Source organism: Suncus etruscus, chromosome 6 (assembly GCF_024139225.1).
Source record: "Suncus etruscus isolate mSunEtr1 chromosome 6, mSunEtr1.pri.cur, whole genome shotgun sequence".
In the NCBI taxonomy this organism is placed as follows: domain Eukaryota; kingdom Metazoa; phylum Chordata; class Mammalia; order Eulipotyphla; family Soricidae; genus Suncus; species Suncus etruscus.
The window spans coordinates 61,326,965-61,349,055 of NC_064853.1; the positions used below are offsets into that span (position 1 = coordinate 61,326,965).

Genomic DNA, 22,091 nt, shown 5'->3' on the forward strand with positions numbered 1-22,091 from the left:
ATAATACATGAAGTTATGCTAATATTCAAAATTAATATCTGACTTCTTTAAATTATTAAAGAATTATTCTACATATTATTTTTAAATTTCTTTCAGAACCATTTTATATACATATTTAATTTCCAGTTTTTAGACTTCCATATTATAGGCAGCATCTTTATCATATTCTTGTCTTTCATTGTGAATATTCTTTAAACATTTCTTTTTGGTTTCTGGGCCACAGCCAGTGACACTCAGGGGTTACTTCTGACTGTGCACTCAGAAATTACTCCTGGCTTGGGGGACCATATGGGACGCCTTAGGATCTAACCGTGGTCTGTCCTAGGCTAGTGTGGGCAAGGCAGATGCCTTACCACTTGCGCCACTGCTCCGGCCCCAATTCATTTTTATTTAGGTCTCTGTGATTTACAATACAGTTAATGATAGGGTTCTTGCATATAACTTTCTAACATCTCTCTCTGCCTCAAAATGTCTGCTTCTCTCCAACCTCATGTGACCACTTTGTAATGATAAATACACTGAGTATTTTAAATTTAAGACCATTTTTCCTTAAAAATTATTTAGTATATAAGAATTTTTTTTATTTAACCAACTTTATTACATACATGATTGTGTTTGGGTTTCAGTCATGTAAAGAACACCACCCATCACCAGTGCAACATTCCCATCACCAATGTCCCAAATCTCCCTCCTCCCCACCCAACCCCTGCCTGTACTTTAGACAGGCTTTCTATTTCCCTCGTACATTCTCATTATTAGGATATTCAAAACATAGTTATTTCTCTAACTAAGCTCATCCGTGTTTGCGGTGAGCTTTTGAGGTGAACTGTAACTTCCAGCTCTTTTCTCTTTTGTGTCTGAAAATTATTATTGCAAGAATGTCTTTCATTTTTTAAAAACCCATAGATGAGTGAGACCATTCTGTGTCTTTCTCTCTCTCTGACTTATTTCACTCAGCATAATAGATTAAGAATTTGAAAAGTATTTGTTGCTTGATCATTTAAAGAATTTTTTCTTTAGCCTACACCTTTTTTTTTTTTCTTTGGTTTTTGGGTCACACCCGGCAGCGCTCGGGTTACTCCTGGCTCTAGGCTCAGAAATCGCCCCTGGCAGGCACAGGGGACCATATGAAATGCCGGGATTCAAACCACCATCCTTCTGCAAACGCCTTACCTCCATGCTATTTCACCAGCCCCGAATCTACACCATTTTTATTGAGTTACCTCAATTTATATACTGTTAATGATATCGTCATGAATACATTTTTCCAACACCACAGCCACTACCATAGTTAGCTTCTCTCCATGAATGTTTCAAAGAATCCACTACCTACCCCATTTACTTTTATATATAGCATACTTATATTAATAATTCCAGTGTCACAGACCTTAGTTATCTGCATCTGATATTTGCTATACTGATGATTCTCTTTCATGTTGACTTATATCCTTTTATGTTTGCTTATCTTTATTTCCCCTGTGGCTCAACTATAACATCCTGAGTAAATAAATTAAATATAATTTCCTCTGGAAATTTTTTTATTTGTTTTTGCATGTTAAAAATAAGGAAAACTATCTCAAGGCAGTCTTGAGGCTGCCTCATGTTCTTATTTTCTGTTGTCCACAAGACTGAATTGTCTCAGCTGAGTGCCTCCACCTTGTTACCATACACAGTTTAGGCTCCTGGCTGCTGTCTCTTCATTTATGCTGACTGTCTACATTTTAAGTTTGTTTTTTATCACCTTTATTCTTTTGAAATGGTAGAAATTGCTCCAATCCCTGAAGGCAGAGCAAAGCAGAAGAAATTATGTTTTATTCATAAATATATTCCTTTGAATCAGGAATGTTCCCTACAAAAACTTAGTCTGCAATGATAGTTGAATTAGATTTCCCTTGCTCTTGTTATTGTTCAAACTTGTTTTCTTTAAAGCACTCATTAGTATAAATATGAAGTGAGTAATCAAATCAAGAAATTTATTTTGTTAAATAAAGGAGTTGTGGTCTTTCAAAGGATAACTTTGAAAGCTTTTTTAAATATTATAGAAAAATACTGTTTTAAAATAATATGGAAAAGAATAAATTTGACTAAAATGTATGAATTCCCTAGGTGAATCTGTTTTTTTTAAAGGTACCTTAAGCAAAATGTTATTACAATGTATTACTTGACTTTACTAGTATATTTGAATAAGGAAATTGGTGACATGTTTGCAAGAACAACTCATATAGTTAGAAATGCTTTTGCCTTTTCAATATCTATGTTAGAAAAAATATATATACCTATAATAGAAATATGATTTTATTTTTAAATGTGTTTTACTCTTTAACAAAAAAATGATAATAAGAAAAAAGAAAAAGAAGATACAGCATGAATACCATTTAAATTTAGAATATTATTTCTTTATATTATACATATCCCTTGATTATTATGAAATGCTATCTATGTTCCTTATAATGTTTTTAAGTCTAAAGTCTGTCATCTGAAATTATTATTGTCACTTTGGCCTTTTTAAGGGAGTTGTTTGCTTGAATGATTATCCTCCAACCTTTGAGTTGGAGTCTGTGTTTGTTCGACTATTCAAATGTATTTCTTTTAGGTAGCAAAACATTGGATTTAGTTTTTCATCCATTTTGCCACTCTGTGTATATTAATGGGTGCATTTATTCCATTGATGTTGAGAGAGATGATTGTCATGGGATTTAGTGTCATCTACAAAATTTGTGAAAAACCTCAAATCACAATATCAACAGAGGAAATGAAAGGGAAAAATTCTTTGGTTTTGTTTTTGGACCAGACACAGCTAGATAGCTTATTCTTGGCTCTGCACACAGAAGTAACTCTTAGTGGGCATAGGATACTATATGGAGTACTATGGATCGAGCCTTGTATGCTGTGTGCAAGGCAAGTGCCATATTATCTCTCCAGCCCCAGAAAAAGGGACTTTTCAAGACTGTCTCTGAAGAATAGGATTTGATGTCAAAAAAGGATAGACTGGGAAAATAGCTTTTTGGATATGTTGGATTTTAAACTATGGACACCTTAGTTTGATTTGAGTGGGAAGTGGCTTTGGGGTCACACCTGAAAGTTTTCAAAACTTATTCAATGAGAAAAAGGCTCAGGAAATCATATGGGATAACCAAGATTGAAACTTTACCTTCTTCAATTGAATAAATCATATGGAATAACTCTGAGCACAGAGCCAGGAGTAACCCCTGAGCTCCTCTGGGTGTAGCCACAAAACCAAAAACTAAGTAAATAAAACAATTTATAATAATTATATCATGGTATATAACAAATTTACTTAAAGGACATTTTCCTCCTTATTGGTTCTAATATTCACACAATCAGAAACAACATCTTAAAAGTAATATAATAATAGAAATTTTTTCTTTTAGACTTTATTTTGTTCTTTTGTTCACATCCAGTAATGCTCAGAACTCTAGCTCTGTGCTCAGAAATCACACCTGGTGGGGCTCAGGGCTCAGGGGATCCTGTGGGGTGTTGTGCATCAAATCCCACTCAGTCTTATATACAGAAAGTATTCTACCCTCTGTACTATCTCTTGAGATCAGAAAGAGGCCATATGAATGCACACACATAATGACTGTTTCATTAACATGTACTCTGGTCAAATACTTAAAGAGTCAAATGAAATCTGTACTATGTCCCAATTAGAGAGAACCAAAAAAAGTTGTTGGAGGTCATTCTGTGGTCGGAGTCAGAGCCAAGATTCAAATTTAAGATGTCTATCACTAGACTTGGCCTTGTGGAGTGACTTTTCAGTTCTAATTTAGATTCTCGTTCACTGACATTCTTCAATTTTGCTTTACTCCTGATAGTACAAGACCTATTCTATAAAAATGCCTCTTTCTTTCCCCCAGATTTTGTTTCATTTATGTCTTGATAATCTGTGTTTAATAAGAATCTACTGTTTATCTAAACTGGATCTGATTTACCAAATATCTAATATATACATATATATACATATATTATATAGCAGTAAGATTCAATATATATATATTTTATAGAGAGAGACACAAATAGAGAAACAGACTAAAAACTTTACTTGGATTCTATTACTATTGTTATGAATTGTCACTAAAATAGTGGCTTGGAATAACACAAATTGATTTTGTGTTCTGAAGGTTAGAATACCAACATAGGATTAAGTTTAAGTTAACTAAGTCCAAGTTTTTTTTAATGCTGCATTCATTCTGTAGGTAGGCTAAATTGAAGAATATCACATATATTCATAAAAGTAGTCTAAAGATTTGGTAATCTTTGGGGTCCATTTTTTCTGCCTACCATAAATGTCATCTATATATACACACTGTTCTGGGGAAAAGACAAAACATAAATTCTTGCATAGATGAGTTTAAGATTAAGGAAGTTGAATATATATATATTTAAAATTATAGGGGAATTAATAAATATTGCATCCCTGACACGATGATTACATAATTATAGTGTTAGAATCTGGAATTGAAGGACAAGACCACACAATTGGACTAAAGCTGAACAAAACTTAATTCCATCGGCCACAAGCCTCATACTGACTCATCAGGGCCATTACCCCAGAGGAGATGACCATGCCTAAGGTCAGATGATACAGGAAGGGGCATAAGGAGGTGTGAGCTTATGATGATCTTTAAAATGACTGTCTATTGTCTAGGGTATCTTCCTACTGTCCCCTAATGTCCTTTCCAGATAGGCTACCTGGTATAGTCAGATAGCTTAGAGCAGTGTTAATGGAAACAGGCTTGAGAAAGACTAACATCTGACTTATAATATGTGGTCCTTGTAAAATGGCATCCCTTCTTGTTCAGAACCCCAAAACCCACAATAGCACTGTGGAGGAAATAGTTGTCTGTCTAAGTTGGGAATAACAATGAAGTAGAAAACAATCATGGCTAAAAATTCTTATTTATTTTTGATCATTCTTATTACCTTTTATCCAGGTTTTGAGACTCTGGGATATTCAACAACAGCTCTGCATTCAGAGAATAGCTTGTTCTTTTCCTAAGAGTCAGGACTTCAGATGCATCTTCTATTTTGATGAAGCCCACGGAAGACTTTTCATTTCATTTAATAACCAACTGGCGCTATTGGCTATGAAAAGTGAAGCCAACCAGAGGGTAAAAAGTCATAAGAAAGCAGTGACCTGTGTTCTTTACAATTCTTTATTGAAACAGGTAAGATGCCTTTTTTCCTACTCCTGAAATGTCCCTATGTCCAGAGACTCATTTCCTTCCTTCAGTCTTAAGTAAAGCTAAAGACAAATACAGAAAAAAAAATGAAGAAAAAATGTAATAGCCAAATGCATTTTCACATTCATTTTGGTTCATAATAAAGTGGACCAAATTTATTTTTAGTCAATGGCCACAGCAGTATTGAGATAGTTATGAAGAATCTCTATATTCAAGTTAAAACAAATAAATGCCATCAAACATCCTGTGTTATCCGCAGATTTGGGCATTGACTCCAAAAATCAAGTTAACCTGGTTGTAAAATTCTCTTTTATAAACACCATACTCTTGCATCCCCATGGAAAGTTTTAAAATATGCATGAGATGTAATTAGCAGAGATCCATTTTGCCAGCATATTTTGCATCAGAGGCTCACAATGGCAGGCTGGAATGTATTCATAATAAAATGATTCAGTTAAATGTAGTTCCACTTGGTATGCAGCACCAGTGTTATTTGTCTCCCTACTACTTTAATGATGCTCTGCAGCCTTTGCTTATGGGAGCGCTACCTGCATGCCAATGAAGAACACTGCTCCCCTGCAGCCAACATGCCACACGGATCACAGGCCTTAGGGGAAAGGAGGGCCAGCCCATGGGTGTCTTGGAGGACTCAGACATCAGTGGAGGTCAATCTGCAACACTGAGCACCTCAGGCCTGACAGTAACAGCACAGCAGGAGTTGAGCAGAGAGCCAGAATCCAGCTTGCAACCAATTGAACAATAATTCCACCTCATTCACTCTTTCCTTCCTTTCTTCAAACGCTTCTGCATTTGCACAGGAATGAATAGTTCAGATCTTGCACAAGGGATGGAAAGCCCTTGCTTAGTCATGAGTAGAATGTCACGTCACAACTTTAAACACTGTTTTCAGGTTATTCTAGGAGATAAATATCCTTTACAAACTATTTATTTTTGAATTTCTTTGCAGGGAACATTTTCTTGTAATTTTTTATTCTGAACCATATGCAGGTAGTGAGCTAATTTAACTCTATGATGGTCTCAGAGATGCTATTTGTTTCCAGGAAAATGTGTTGATAGTGGAGAACTGCAAAGTTAGAAAGCTAGGTCTGTTAGCATACATAAAGATACCTTGTTAACTGGCCATAAAGTGAGTCATATTTTACAAGCAATTCTGGATATGGGACACAAATAAGAAATGGTATCTTTCTTTAGGTGAGATAAAATCAAGAGAACACAAATATATGCGATTTATAGGCAACATTATGGCATATAATTTAAGAAAGGTCATGATACAAATGAATAGGTATTCATGTTTTATATTTATTGATGATAATATAAGTAGTTAAAATCATGAATATGTATATAAAGCACATAGAACTTTGTATCACATAGTTAAGTATAACTATTTGCTTCTAAACTATAGAGAAACACTTTAACATATTACATTTATAATGATAATAATTCATTGCAGTGAAATACAGAGAAACAATCACCCAAAGCTCTATCAGCAAGTTATAATTAATTATTTTAGAGTGGTTAGACACTGTAAATAAAATTTTGAATAAATACTAAGTGCTGGTAATGGGGAATTGAGAGAATAAACCATGCTTTTAATACTCTAGTTTCTCTGGGAGTGTCAGCTATTTAGGGTAGTATTGCATTATTTTCCCAGTGCTCTTTGCTGGACAGGTACTCATTTTATGACAGCAGGATGAAAGAATGAAAGGCAATCACATTAGCAACCCATAAGGAAACAATGAAATGAACACAGTGAGATGACTACCATGATGATGTGGTGAAAATGAAATAGTGCTCTCTATAAAAAATGATTAATTCTGCGTGTTAGGATGGGTAACATTTCAGCAGAGACCTGAAAACTAGGAGAATGAGTAGTTCCAGACAGATAATACATTATAAGCACCTACAGAGAGGTCTGAACACTTTTAGTGCTTTTAAAGGGAGAGGGTTCATCCTTCTGTGGCACGTTTGAGAGAGCCTTGCAAATGTGTTAGGAGCTAAAGTCATAAAAGTAGCTTACTGCCAGATTGCGAAGGCCATTCACTGAATGGACTCCAGTCTGGATTTGGAAAAACAAAGCACAGAACAGAGGATAAAACCGCAATTTTCACAGTATAACAGTAACTAGCAAGACCCAGATGTTCTCAGAATATCTGTGAGATCAAAACTATCTTCACAGAAATACTAATTTTTGTTTGACCTTTTGTTTTTATAAAACTTTCATAAATCTCATGAGTTTTCTAAAGGCAATATGATGGGCACTGACACATTGATCCAGAATTTTTTTTCAAGTAAAGACAGATTTTATAGGAGGTAGGAGAGGGATGAGAAGAAAGGGAGGAGAGGAAAGTAGAAGAAGAAGGAGGAGGAGGAGGAGGAGGAGGAGAGAGAGAGAGAGAGAGAGAGAGAGAGAGAGAGTAATGAGAGTAATTTGCTTAAGGGAGAGTGAAACTTCTCCAAGGCTGAGAGAGTCCCAGAACAAGTGCCTGAATTAAAGTATGAATGTTCACATCTCAAAAAAAGACTTGTAAGGGACATGTGTTCAGGTACTATGTACCCAGGCAACACATGTTCCTTCACTGGATAATTTTATGAAGATTTTTGTTGGCTTGTATTTTAACATGTTCTCTGCTTACATTTCTAGTGTCATTTACATGTACATACATATTTGTATCCACTTCTCCATATATATGCATATATATGCATAAAAAGTATTTGGATTTTGCAGTAATTTACATCATTTCTGGTTATGCAAGTGGCTATCTGAGATGCTTGGGATCAAACTTGGGTCAGCCATATGCAAGACAAGTGCCCTATCTGCTGTACTATTGCTCTGGCTTCACATGGATTTAAAACATTATTTTTAAAAGTTTATCATTTATATTAGTGACTATTTTTAGCTTATTTTACTTGATTTTTTGGAATATAGGCCATACTTAATGGAACTCGGGGTTTAATCCTGTTTCTGTGCTCAGTGATTATTCCTGAAGGTGCTCAGGAGACAATAAGTAGTGGCAAGGATTGAGCTGGTTAGACATAACAAGTACCTTGCTCCTTTACTATCTGGCCTAAATAGTCCTTTATTATGATTGAGGTATCAAAAAGAATAACAATAAAGCCAGTATTTCATTGGATAGTGCTATAATAATGTTCCCACTAATGTTTCCAGATCCCTTCACCATAATTATTACATGATCCTTTCTTCCCTCTCTCTGACCCCCTCAATTTCTAGCTCTAATGATGTCTTAGAATTTGTTCTACTGTCATTTTGTAATTATTTTCTTTATTTCTTTATATTCAGCATCTAATAAAAATCACCTGATATTTATATTTTACTTTTTGACTCACTTAGCTTAACACACTCCAATTGCATCACTTGCAGCAAACTGAAACCATTTATCTTTTTCAGAGTAGAATAGTATTCTATTTTTGTGTATATACATATTCTCAATGATATATATCTATATACCATTTGTATATATATGACAATTTCTTTGTTATGTTGCTCTTAGAAGCATCCTTCCAAATTTCAAGACTTAGTCAGGTCCCTTAGCTGTCACACATCTTTCAGATTGAATGCTGATGTTTCATAATACCTTTATTTATCATTCATAGTTAGTTTTTTTCAATGATTATTTTAACCATGTATCATGTGAATGTATATTTCAATAATAATTAGAAAGATAGTAGGAGCCCTTAATTGAGCTAAATTCATTTTTTAAGAGGAAACTACACATTTGGGGGAGTTTGGGCCACACCCGTCAGTGCTCAGGGTTTACTCCTGACTCTGTGCTCAGAAATTGCTCCTGGCAGGCATGGGGGACTATATGGGATACAAGGATTCAAACCAATGTCTCTCCTGGGTCAGCTGCTTGCAAGGCAAATGCCCTATCATTGTGCTATCTCTCCAGCCTGGAGCTAAATTCTTTTGTTTAGAAAATAAATATTTTGATTATTCTATATTTTAATAGTAGTTTCACCTGGCAATGAACTGTCTTTGCAGCATTGAGCCAAGAATCTGGCAGATAGTCCCTCAATAAGCATTGTGAAGCAAGTGAGCAATCTCTTGGGTTCCCTCTGTCCAGCTCTCATCACTTCCTAACTCCTGGCTCTCAGTCTTTTTTTCACCCATTTATATGGGACAAATTGTTAGTGGGATACTAAGGACTGAGGAAGGTTTTAGCTTAACATGCAGCTTCTGGGGACTGGATAAATAGTACAATGCAATGGGCAGGTGCTTGCCTTGCACTAGGTTGACCTGAGTTCCATTCCCAGCATCCCACATGGCTCTCCAAGTCCCCTGCATAGAACTAAGAGTAAGCCCTGAGCACTTCGGCTTAGCTAAATTCTTACCTTTCCTACACTTCTGGGATATTTCTGGAGGGCAGAAAGATGTTTATTCTATAGAGATTCTTCAGTCATTGTAATTTATCCTTATAAATGTTCATCTCCAAAGCTTGGTGAAACTAGTGCTTTTAGTTCCTAGAAGTGAGAGACATCTTCCCATTCTGAATGTTTTCTAAACATTTAAATAAACTCATTCACCCATTCCATATGTTTCTTGGTGTGATAGAAACATCTTTGTTTTACTGGTCTGTATTTCTATACAACTTGCAACATTTTACAATGAGAAAATGTATGCTCAGTTGCAGTATTTAAACAATTACTGCCATTCTCATTCCAAAATCACTGGAAATCAGGCATTTTCAGATCATGGACACTTTTCTTTGCTTTTTTTTGCTCTGGTGTCTTTGTTAAAAAGTTTCTCTTTATTCAAATTAAATGAAAGCTATTTTTTGGTTGTTTTTCTCTATTAGAAGCTATAGCATGGACCTAATATTATCCCTATATAAATGCAACTTGGCACATTTCTACGATTTTACTTTGTGTCTAAGGAAAATGATGTCAAACCAAGCAAAGCTTTTTAAAAGGAACTGGGTATTTTATTTCCCTTTTCAAGGTTTTTCCTCATAGCTAGTGGCAGAACAATTTGCTACAGGATAAGGGAGTACATATCATTGGAATGCATATTTTTGAAAGAATCAATGTAATTCCACATCCTGGAAGTAATTTTAATGTTCTGTCTTTACAATGAGTTTTAAAGGAAATTAAAAAAACCATATGAATCTTAGGATATTTTAAAATATGCTTAATTTTAATATCCGATAAACTGGAATAGATAAAACTTCTAAATTATCACCGTGGATCTCTTCCCAGTAATGTAGGTTTATGAGTTTTTCAAAAAGAGTAATATAGCAGATTACTCTGCAGCAGGACACATTAGCATTTAGGATAAATATTAGACTTCATTAAATTTTAAAAGAAAATATTCCATTTTTCAATGATAAAATATCTAATTTTTGGCAAAACATTACATGCCATCTAGAAGAAATGAAAAATAATGCAGTAAATTTCAAAGAAGGAACTAAATATTGTTAAAATTTTATTAAGGGTTACCAAATATTTGTGCATAGATTATTTTACAAAATACGATCTATATATTTTTATGTTTCCAGTGTTAATCTACTTCATCTTTTTAATGTATTTTTTATTTGTTTGTTTTGGATTCTGGGACACACCTAGCAATGCTCAAGGCTCTGCACTCTGGATTTACTCTTGACAGTCTCTGGACTATATAGGATGCTGGGGATTCTTGGGTCAGCTGTGTGCAGTGGGATGCCAGGAATTGAATCTAGGTCAGCTTTGCACAAGGAAAGATACACTAGCCCAATTTTATAATTTTCAAAATACAGTGTAGTATCCTACTGTATATATGTATTAAAGTTTGCTATCCATTTTTCTTGATAAATTATTTACTATTACCATTTTGGTGCATAAGATATTTATATTTATGACTTTTAATCTCAAGTGTAAATTCTTAGGAATGATTTTCCAGGATATTATATGAAAGTACGTAGTGATATGCAAATTGCCTCCCAGAATCTCACTGCATCAGACAATCTCTAAGAACAAACAAAATCATACGCATGATTATACCCAATATACAACAAGCTGTACAAGTGGGGACCAGTTATGCTAGCATGGGGGGGAAGTGAGGGGTTAAAAAAGGGAGAAGTGGGACACATGCTGGGAAAAAAGATGGAGGGAGGACAACACTGGTGGTGGGAATTTCCCTTAATTATTATCACTATGTATCACTATGTACCTTAAAAATTACTGTGAAAAATCTGTAACTCACTTTAGCCACAATAAAAATTAAAAAAGGGGGGGGGGGGCTGGAGAGATGGCATGGAGATCAGGCATTTGCCTTGCATGCAGAAGGACAGTGGTTCGAATCCCGGCATCCCATATGGTCCTCAGAGCCTGCCAGGAGTGATTGCTGAGCGAAGAGCCAGGAGTAAACCCTGAGTGCTGCCGGGTGTGACCCTGAAAACAAAACAAAACAAAACAAAACACAAATATTTTTTAAGTTTTTTTTTAATTTTTATTTTGATCATATTGGCTTACATATCTTTCACAGTAGTATTTTAGGTACATATTAACATTGAATCAGTGGAATACCCATCACCAAATTTGTCCTCCCCCCATCCTCGCTCCCTTCCTGAAACCCATATCCTCCACCATCACCCGCTGGGCTGCTAGAGTTGGTGGTCCCCTCTTTGTCTAGCTTACTATTAGTGATCATATATTTGTTTGGTCCTGGTACTCTTCCTTGTTTCCCCCTTTCTTTGAGAAGCAAAGCTAGATAGTTTGAGTTATGTGGTTTTGTTTGAAGAAAAGAAAAGCAATAGAATAGGGCAATAAATAAGTAAGTAAATAAATAAATAAAATAAGCTGAAAATGGGCGGAGTCTTTCTAGAGGCTTTCAACCTCAGTTTGAGAGAGGATATAAAAAAGGTAATTGAAACACCACATCAATACAGAAAGAAATATCAAATTAAATATCCAGTGAGCACTACAGCAATAAAGACAAGCACAAAACAATAGTCTTGGTCCTGAAATCAGACCATGCTGGAGTGCAAAAGGAAAGAGAAAGATAAAATAAAATGAAATAAAATTGGAGACATCAACTTCAACATCTACACCAAAATAAAGAAGTCAAAAAAATCAATCAATAAATATATATGTGAATAAAATGATTATTTTGTGCTTTTTTTTCTCCCCCCCCCTCGCCCCCCGGATAGACACAGTAACTATTGGGGATATTATAGAGGGAATTCCCTTGGCCTAAGAGATACAGGTTTCTCCACCCCTGAAGTATACTGTCATGGGATTAACTATAGACTCCTTGCACGATCATTTACTCTCCCCTCGGTGCTTTTGTGGTTATGCAAGACTTCTGCTTCGTCATGTATAAAAAAAAAGAGTTTTTATTGTCTAATAAAAAACACACACATGATTGCATAGTGGGGGTATGTTAGTTAGTTACTACTTGGACACTTCAGGACTCCTGAGATATTTGATAAAGTTCCTGTAATGTAGCTTGGGCAATTGGGTTTGCAGATTTGAAAATTGAACCTTCTTCAATTCATCCAGAATACATACTGTTCCTTCACAGAACTCACTCTATCATAGGAAGCATCAACAAAACATTTATTAAACATGGGGTTAGGGTGTACATTTTTAGTAACACTCATTTCCTATTCTCTTTCCTGTGCAGTTTTAAAGTAATCGAGATATTTAAGTATGTAACCAATTCTTTTCGCAGCTCCCTTGATAGTTGTAAAATTTGAGTAAAGTGATTTGAATAAACTTGAGGGAAATTTATTTCTATCTTGCAAGAAATAATACCTTTGTAGTACTTGTAGGTAAGGCAAAAATGAATGAGCTTCTCTTTGTGCTAGTAATGGAAAAATACTACCGAATTTTTTCCCCTTGCCTTCCTATTGCTGAACTCCAAGTGACTTGGAGTTACTTTGTTAAAAAGTTTGTTCAAGGCTAACAAACACCAGATTAAACAGGCTGTGAATAATCTCTATGATTTTGATATGGCCGAAAGTAAACACTGTGATTAGACCTGATGGAGAAAATAAGGCATATGTTCAGTTGGCTCCTGACTATGATGCCTTGGATGTTACAAAAGAAAAGGGGGGAAGGAATCATCAAAAAGTAATTTAAAAGTATGGAGCTGTTATGTGTCATTAACTATTATCACTTCTCAGTTATGCTAAAAGATGACAAGCTAGTGTGAATGCTTTTTTCTCTTTGTTGTTTATATTTCTAAAAATAATAACATCTACCTTTAGATTTTACTATTCAATCATCAGTGTAGGAACACTGAAGTTATTCACTGCTTTTGGCTTTCTTAGAATAAACTGATAAGTTAAAGCCCAAATACTAGATGGGCCACAAAAAAAAAAAGTCCAGTATATTAATCCTAAACACACTTTTTTAACCATGAAAAAGTTTTTATTTTTACTGACCAGCCTACAATTTGTTGCTCATCAGTTGAGTTCTGATCATTTGATGGAAACATGGGAAATAACATAATTTTAAAATGCTATACCAGGGACACGAGAGATGTACAAAGGGCAAGGTACTTTGCTTGTTTGATTTGATCCTTAGAACCACGAATAGTCCTGCAAGCACCTTTATGAGTGATTCTTGTGCACAAAGGCAAGAATAAGTTCTGAGTACCACTAGTTGTGGCTCCACCCTCCACACAATAGATTACATCCAAACATAAATACCAACAAATCTGCATACACATACATTCATTTATTTCAGTGTTATAAAGTTTGAAATACTTATAGTCTATAAAACTCAAAAGGATAGATATGTAGCAGGTAACAACTTATTTTCAAAAGTTGGCAAAAATTGGCATCATTCATGACTACTCCATGTTTTAGCTAACTGAAAGAATTCCAAGAGGGTTTACAGAGATAAAAAAGTGCATATAAAATTCAGTTTGTTATGCAGCAGCCTTTCAAGATTCAGCTTTGAGCAGCTAGAATGACTCAACAAAATTACTTCCCAGAACTACATGTAGAGCCTTTATGTTTAATTATAATCATTCTTGCTTATTCTTGTGCTAGTGCTGTTTATGCGAAATTTTTGTTTTTTGTTATATGTTATTATGAATTGGTAAATTATTTTGTCTGTAAACACTAAATATTTTCCATGTAAATTAATGGCAAAAGCTTCTCATTGTTTCATATTATTTTAAAAAATATTATATTGATTAGAATTCTGTAATTTACAATACTTTCAATTATTCTTTCGCATGCACACAATTTAACACCACATCCATAACCAAAGTACCCAAAACCCCTCTCTAAGGAACCTAACGTCTCTCACATTTACTCCTCCCCCTCCAACTCAATTATGTGATCTCAGTGCAACCCATTGTGTTGCTTTTGGTTCTTTGCTGTGGATCTTTAAGTCCCACATTTGGGAGGGGTCATTTTGTATTTATCCCTCTAGATTCTCCATCCTCTAGTTCCATCCATGTTGCTGCAGATTGCATGATTTTGTTCTTTCTTAGAGTTGTATTCTATTATTTTGTGAACATATATCACAATGTCTTGATCCACTCATTCATATTTTGGATTTTATCTATGTTGTGACTATTGTACTAGGAGTAGTGATTAAAATAGGTGTGTATATATATGCCTTGAATTAATGTTTTTATGTTTTGGAGATATATGTCAATATTGTTTTTTTGGGGTCATAATAGTAGTTTTATATATATATGATAAACTTCCACATAGCTTCCTACAGAGGCTGAATAGAATGTCATTCTCATTACAGTTCCTCACAACAGTGGTTCTTTTATTAAAACCCTTTATATAGAATCATGCTTATATCACTGGGTTTGTCTCCACTTGATTACAGTATAAAGTATTTTTGATACATTTCTGGTTTCGGTTTAATAGAATTTTGTTGAGGACATTGTCATCAATGTTCAGTAGTATTAGCCTATACTTTATTTTTTAGTAGTGTCTGAATATTTTAGGTATTAGTGTAATATTGACTTTATAGAAAGTATTAGGGAGAATTCCTGTTTCCTCATCCTTTTGGCAGATATTAAGATTATGGGCACTTTGTCTTCTTTGAATTTTAGGGAATTCACTAGTAAATCCATCTGAATCTGGGTTTTTGTTTTTGTATGTAAACTTTTAATGAATTTTTCAAATTGTTCACTGGAGATTTGGTTATTCAGGTTTTCTGTTTCTCCTCAGATTAATTTTGAGTTTGAATAATTAAAAACATACATTTGAATTAGGTTCTTCAACTTGGTAGCTTGGTGGAATAAAATTGTTTATAATAACATTATTTGATTATATTTCTGAGGATTCTATTGAAATTTCTAGCCTTTCATCTATAATTCTAGTTATTATTAGTTTTTCCTTCTTTGTGGATCTAGGTAAGGGACTGAAAATCTTTTAGTCTTTCAAAGAATCATTTCCAGATTATGTTGACCCATTGCATTGCTTTCTTGCTTTATACATTATTGCTTTCCACTCCATTTATTATTATTATTATTATTATTATTATTATTATTATTATATCTGCTTTTTAATTGCTTTGGGATTTATTTGCTGATTTTTTTCTTGTTACTCTAGTTGAGAATTAGATCATTGTGTTGAACCCTTAGTTTTTATTTGGTGTGCACTTGATTAGTTATAAACTTTTCCATTACAACTTATTTTATTTTGTGTGTGTGTGTGTGTGTGTGTGTGTGTGTGATAGACTCTAATAGTAGTCTTTCCATTTCTTTAGATAATTAAAAACTATTATTTGACTTTTCTCTTTAGTCAAATTTTTATTTAGCAGTATGTTATTTTGTTTCTAGGTATTTGGTTGTTTTTTTAAATAAACATTTTATGGTTGATTTATACTTTTGTGGCTTTATGGTTTGAGAATAAAGTTAATATGATTTCTATTTTTGTGATTTTATGTATAATTGAGTTGTATCATATCTTGTGATTTTTTTTCTAGAAAAATGTGCTGTGGAGAAGAACCTATATTCAGTTTTGGATGGTGGAGAGTCATGAATATGTCTTTTGGGTCGTTATTACAATTCCTTATTTGGAGTTTTTGCTTCATTATTAATACCTCCTAGTTGAGCTGTCTAGTGATGAGAGCAGTTTACTAAAATCTCCTATCACTATTATACATTGATGTATTTCTCAGATCTCTTAGCAGTTGCTTTATAAACATTGTTTATTCATTTGTGGCACAGATGCTTATGGGTAAAGATCTATTGATCCCTTAATCTACATATAATATTATTCCCTATCTTGTATTATCTTCTATAGTTTAATGCCATTTTTTGAGGGCCACACCCAGCGCTACTTAGGGGTTACTCCTGGCTCTGTGCTCAGAAATCATTCCTGACTCTGGGGACCTTATGGGATGCCAGGGATCAAACCTGCATCTGTCCTGGGTCAGCTACATGCAATGCAAATGTCCTACGTCTATGCTACCACTCTGGCCCAATTTAATGTCATTTTATATGAGACCACTGTTTATCTACCATGTGCAATGTGTAATTGTCATCCGACTACTGACTCTAAACCCTTGTTTATAATAAAATTTAAGTATGTCTCCTATAAGCAACTGAGGTTGCTCTGTTCCAAAATACTTCACTTTCTTGTATAAAACAATTTAATTTCAATTGAAATAAATGAGGCATATTGAAATATATTATGGGTGCTAAACAGCATTTAATAAAATATAAAACTATAAAAATCAATGAAATCAAATGCCCAAAACTTTTGGTAGCTAATGATATCACTGCGACTGATAAAAATACCCAGATCTTTCTAAACAGTTGTTAACTCAGATACATAAAGTGCATGTTCCATCAGAACAACTATTTGCCATTTTTACTGGAGAGTAGATATTATGACAATGCACTTTCTACTCTGTGAACTGCTACTGTCCTCATCCAATAACAACTTCTCTGCTAAGAGACAGCCAGGAGGGGTCACAGCGGTGGCACAAGTGGTAAGGCGTCTGCCTTGTGCTCTCTAGCCCTGGACGAACCACGGTTCGAATCTCCACATCCTATATGTTCCCCCAAGCCAGGAGCGATTTCTGAGTATGTAGCCAGGAGTAGCCCCTGAGCGTCACCGGCTGTGGTCAACCCCCCCACCAAATAATAAATAATAATAATAATAAAGCAGCCAGGAGTAAACTATAAATACATAACAATTTGGTACCAAAATGTGACATATAAATTAATACCAATACTGTATTATTACAGTTACTATTACTATGTTTTTTGACTAAGAAGTAAAATTTATTGTGGTGGTATTGTATATGGTAAATGGTGGTAATTGTAAAATAATTAATTGCTGGTATTGTAAATGCTGGTGTGAGGAGCAGAAACTGGAAGGGGACACACATCTCCTAGATTCTCAGTAGTATCTAACAGTTGTCCAAAGACCCAGTATTAGAAAATGTATTGACCTCATGTCGCCTGGCATGCATTGTTTTTTTGTCACCATGTCTTCAGTGTCATCTACATTGAACCTAATGATTCTCTACTTCTAGGAAATGTGGCTTTTCTAAATTCAGGAAATTTGAAATTAGCCCAGTGCAGTTCCTCAAAGTATGATTCTTGCTCTACAGTTTGGTGCAGATTGACATGATGATATGTATCTAATATTGCCGTGCTGAGAGTAGATTCTGGTTAATACTAATTGTATGGTTGTGTCCTCTGCCATTGGTTTTCAATATATAATTTTCCCAAAGACTTCATCTTTTTCAGATTGCCATAAAATGAAATCTAACTGGCTACACAATAGCATAATCACTGATTCATATTTCATGTAACATTGTGATATAGAAAAGAAGGGAACTGAAAAATGATGAATAGTATGGTGGTGCAGCACAATGTGGCAAGTGCTTTGCACAGTGTACTGTCTCCAGCTCCCAAGAGTTATTTTAATGATCATATGATAAAGGGAAATGCTTGGCACTCAATACCTAATGCTTCTATTTTAATTATATATTGACCCCCCTCATCTTTAGTTTAATAAATCTAGTAATAGTATTTAAATTTTTCTTCACTAGAACACAATGATAATATATCTCACATTATAGCATTGGTTGATATTTATATTTTTTTCAATACCTTTATCCAGGCATGTAGTACTTAACTCAGATTGCACATTTACCAATATGTGTGTGTTTTCTAAAAAGCCACTGCTTGATATAATTCAGTGTCTCTGGTCTGGTATGTGGACAAGTTTCACATTTCTAACATGATTTTATTATTTTTTATTATTTTGAAGGGGCCAAGCAGAGAATTTTTCAGGGCCTGTTCCTGGTTCTGTGCTCAGAGATCTCTCCTAGTGGGGATTTGGGGAGTATATGAGGTGCCAGGGATTGAGCATAGTTTGACTACATGCAAGACATTCATTCTATATGCTGCACTATAGTTCTAGCCCCTCCAAGATAATTTTGTCATGAAACTAAGATGGTAGCCTCTTCGAGAAATTTTGTTTATTAGAAAAGCATTGCTGAGGGGCCGGGAAGGTGGCGCTAGAGGTAAGGTGTCTGCCTTGCAAGTGCTAGCGTAGGACGGACCGCGGTTCGATTCCCTGGTGTCCCATATGGTCCCCCAAGCCAGGGGCGATTTCTGAGCGCATAGCCAGGAGTAACCCCTGAGCGTCAAACGGGTGTGGCCCAAAAACCAAAAAAAAAAAAGAAAAGCATTGCTGTATTTGTGGAACTGACCACAGGATTAATGTCCAGAGAGAGCATGAATAAATAAATAAATTCACACCAGCATTGCATAAGTGCCAACTCTCTTGTCTCTGAATAGACACTTGATAAACCATAACTGTCTTAATTATGAAAATATTACAAATTTAGCACATTCCTAATAATTTTATTCTTTTACAATGACAATCAATACCAAAGAAGAAGAGTATATTCTAGAGTTCTCTTCTAAATCTTAATCTTTTTTAACTTTCCAACTACAATTTTTAGTTTAGTCTTTTATTCATACATGTTCCAACATGTTATTAGGTGGTATGACCTATAAATTTCTTAAAGCATGTCTAAATAGCTAGAGCTGAAGTTAAGCTGTTCCCTTCCCACAACAAAATCTTTCTGTCAGACTACTAAATATATTCCTATTCTTTGTATTTACTGTCTTCACCTTGAAGTAAAATACAAATTTATACTTAACCATTTTGTATTATTTGATTGTGTTACAAATTATGATTAGCTATAAAACTATATAATGATCTTGAAAAAAGAGAAATAGAGAGGTTAATGGTATTGAAAGCAATAGTTACAGAAATGTATTAAAATTAACTTTGAAAATGATATTTTATGAGCACTAAGTGCAAGTTGAGATTTAATAAAAGGCTCTTTTCATGTTGTAAATATAATGAGTACCATAACTAATAACAGCTTTTCCCTCTAAATGCAAAATTTTTATAATTTTATTTTCAGTAGGATTTTGTTTCAACATTCTCACCAGAACTAAGCTGAATGATAGGTGGGGAAAGTAGATCCCAATTTTTCTGTTAAAGAGACTCATAGGTTTATTGTCACAGTTCTCACCTAGAGATTGAAATGTTACCACCTTTACCAAAAAAAAGAAAATGCATTTCAATAATATCTTTATTGAAGAATCTCAGTAGTAGAAATGAACAGGCTAGATATTTTTCTGTTGAAACAAAAATGTTTGATTTTGAGGCTATATTTGATTTCCACAAAATGTTGTTTTATCTTAGGTAATTAGCTCTGATGCTGGGTCGACTGTTTTCTTCTGGATGATAGACACTGGGCAGAAAATGAAACAATTTACTAGTTGCCATGGCAATGCCGAAATCAGCACTATGGCCTTTGATGCAAATGAGACACGGCTTTTGACTGGCAGTACAGATGGGACTGTTAAGGTGAGAATACAGTGATGGTTTCTCTCAAAATATGATAGGACTACTCTGGTTGATAAGAAACAGCTATATTTGTGTTTTTCCTATTTTGCCTTGAAAGAGGAAAGGCAAGACATAAAAAAGAATCAAATAATTCAATCTAACAAATAACAAAGTTGTTTGAAAAATCTCTGTGGAAAAAAATAGATATTTTTATTTTTCTAAATAAAAACTATAACTTAAAAATTTACTGATAGAACTTAACAATAAAAATATAATCCCAGCACAAAATGGAAAGAAGAAATGAACAGATAATTTCTCAAAGAAGAAATACAAATGGTCAAAAGACACATTTAAAAATGCTCCACATCATTAACCATCATGGAGATACAAATCAAAACAACAATAGGTACCATCACACAACACAGAGACTGGCACACATCACAAAGAACAAGAACAATCCATGCTGGCTGGGAGGGGAGAAGAAAGGAACTCTCACTGCTGGTGGGAATGCCGTTTTGACCAGCCTTTATGAAAAACAATAAGGAGACTCCTCAAGAAACTGGAAATTGAGCTTTCATATGATCCAGCTATACTATTTACTAGACATATACCCTAGGAACACAAAAAAACAATACAAAAAGGCCTTCTGCACACCTATATTCATTGGAGCACTATTTACAATAAGAATCTGGAAACAACCCAGATACCTAACAATGGATGAGTGGCTAACAAAACTGTGGTACAGATACACAATGAAATAGTATACAGCCGTCAGGAGATATGAAATCATGAAATTTTCCTATACATAGATGGACATGTAAACTATTATGCTGAGTGAAATAAGTCAAAGGGAGTGAGATTGACACATAATAGTTTCACTCATTTATGGGCTTTAAGAAAAATACAACTGTAGTGAGTGAGAGAAATAGAGAGCCTGTCTTGAATACAGGCAAAGGGTGGGGGAGGAGAGAGATGGAAGGCATTTGTGGTGAGAACATTGCACTGGTGATAAGGGTGTTTTTTTTTAATAACTACAACCCAACAACAAACATATTTATAATTATAGTGCTTAAATAACAATATATATATTTTAAGTCATGGTTTATTAATGAAAGCCTATGTCCAGAGTTTGGAATAGAGGACAACTCTGAAGAGTAATATTAAGGGATAAAAAATTTTATGTGCTTTATATGATGTGTCTACTTTTCTTTTTTCTATTTACAAAATGAAAAATTAGGGTAACTCAACAAACTTTAAACATACCATAGACAGGAGCTGCTGAGGAGATAGCATGGCTTTCTGGAACATGTTCTAAACCTGGTTTGGCCATTGGCTCTTCCTGCTAACCCTTCCACAGTATGGCAGACTCTAGTAGTCCCTAAGCATTGCCAGATGCCATTAGTGGTCTGCAGCACTGTGGGGGTTATTCATACCACACTTTCAGGCTCCAGTATTGAACTGTACTGTAGAGTGTACCACATACCACAAGAAGTAGCCCACAGGCCCTGTAAGGGCCAGCTCCACCAAAAAAGGGCATAATCAAAATGGTGTGTATGTAAGAAAAATAAATGAAGCACAGTAGGAAGAACATACATAATTTTATGTATTTTCTATGCCTTTGTAGTACTATTTTATGCTTTCCTTTAGAAAAAATAGCTACTAGAGGCTGGAGAGATAATTGAGGGGTTAAGGCACTTGGCTTTTATGCTGGCTATGATAGTTCATATGAATCCCCAAGCACTCTCAGTAATGATTCCTAGGTAGAACATAGAATAAGCCCTGAGACTAGTCAGGTGTGATCCAAAAAACAAGAAATTATTGTTAGAAATTTCTCCTTTGAGCAAAATCATTTTTCACTTTGTAGAGATTATGAGATCTTTCAATGCTAGATATTTGAAATTTTACCCAACAGTGAATTTTTGTTGCTCCTCTCAGCTTCTGAATGACAGTATTTGTTTAGAAATGGCTCGTGATGCTTTTAGGCAACAGAAGGCAATTTCTTGAATAGGCTTTGGATGGCAATTAAATTTCTGTCATAATTGAAGATGTTATTAACTCGATGTAC

At 34.6% G+C, this 22,091-nt stretch overlaps 1 protein-coding gene across 1 annotated transcript in view; it reads left to right on the top strand.

The window, feature by feature from the left end:
* The window catches only part of WDR49 (WD repeat domain 49), a 178,993-nt gene that overhangs the window by 85,143 nt on the left and 71,759 nt on the right, over positions 1-22,091 (top strand). The window contains exons 8-9 of the mRNA XM_049775575.1: positions 4,956-5,189; positions 19,883-20,047. Of these exons, the coding sequence (XP_049631532.1) occupies positions 4,956-5,189; positions 19,883-20,047 (399 nt within the window). The remainder of the gene's footprint in view (positions 1-4,955; positions 5,190-19,882; positions 20,048-22,091) is intronic.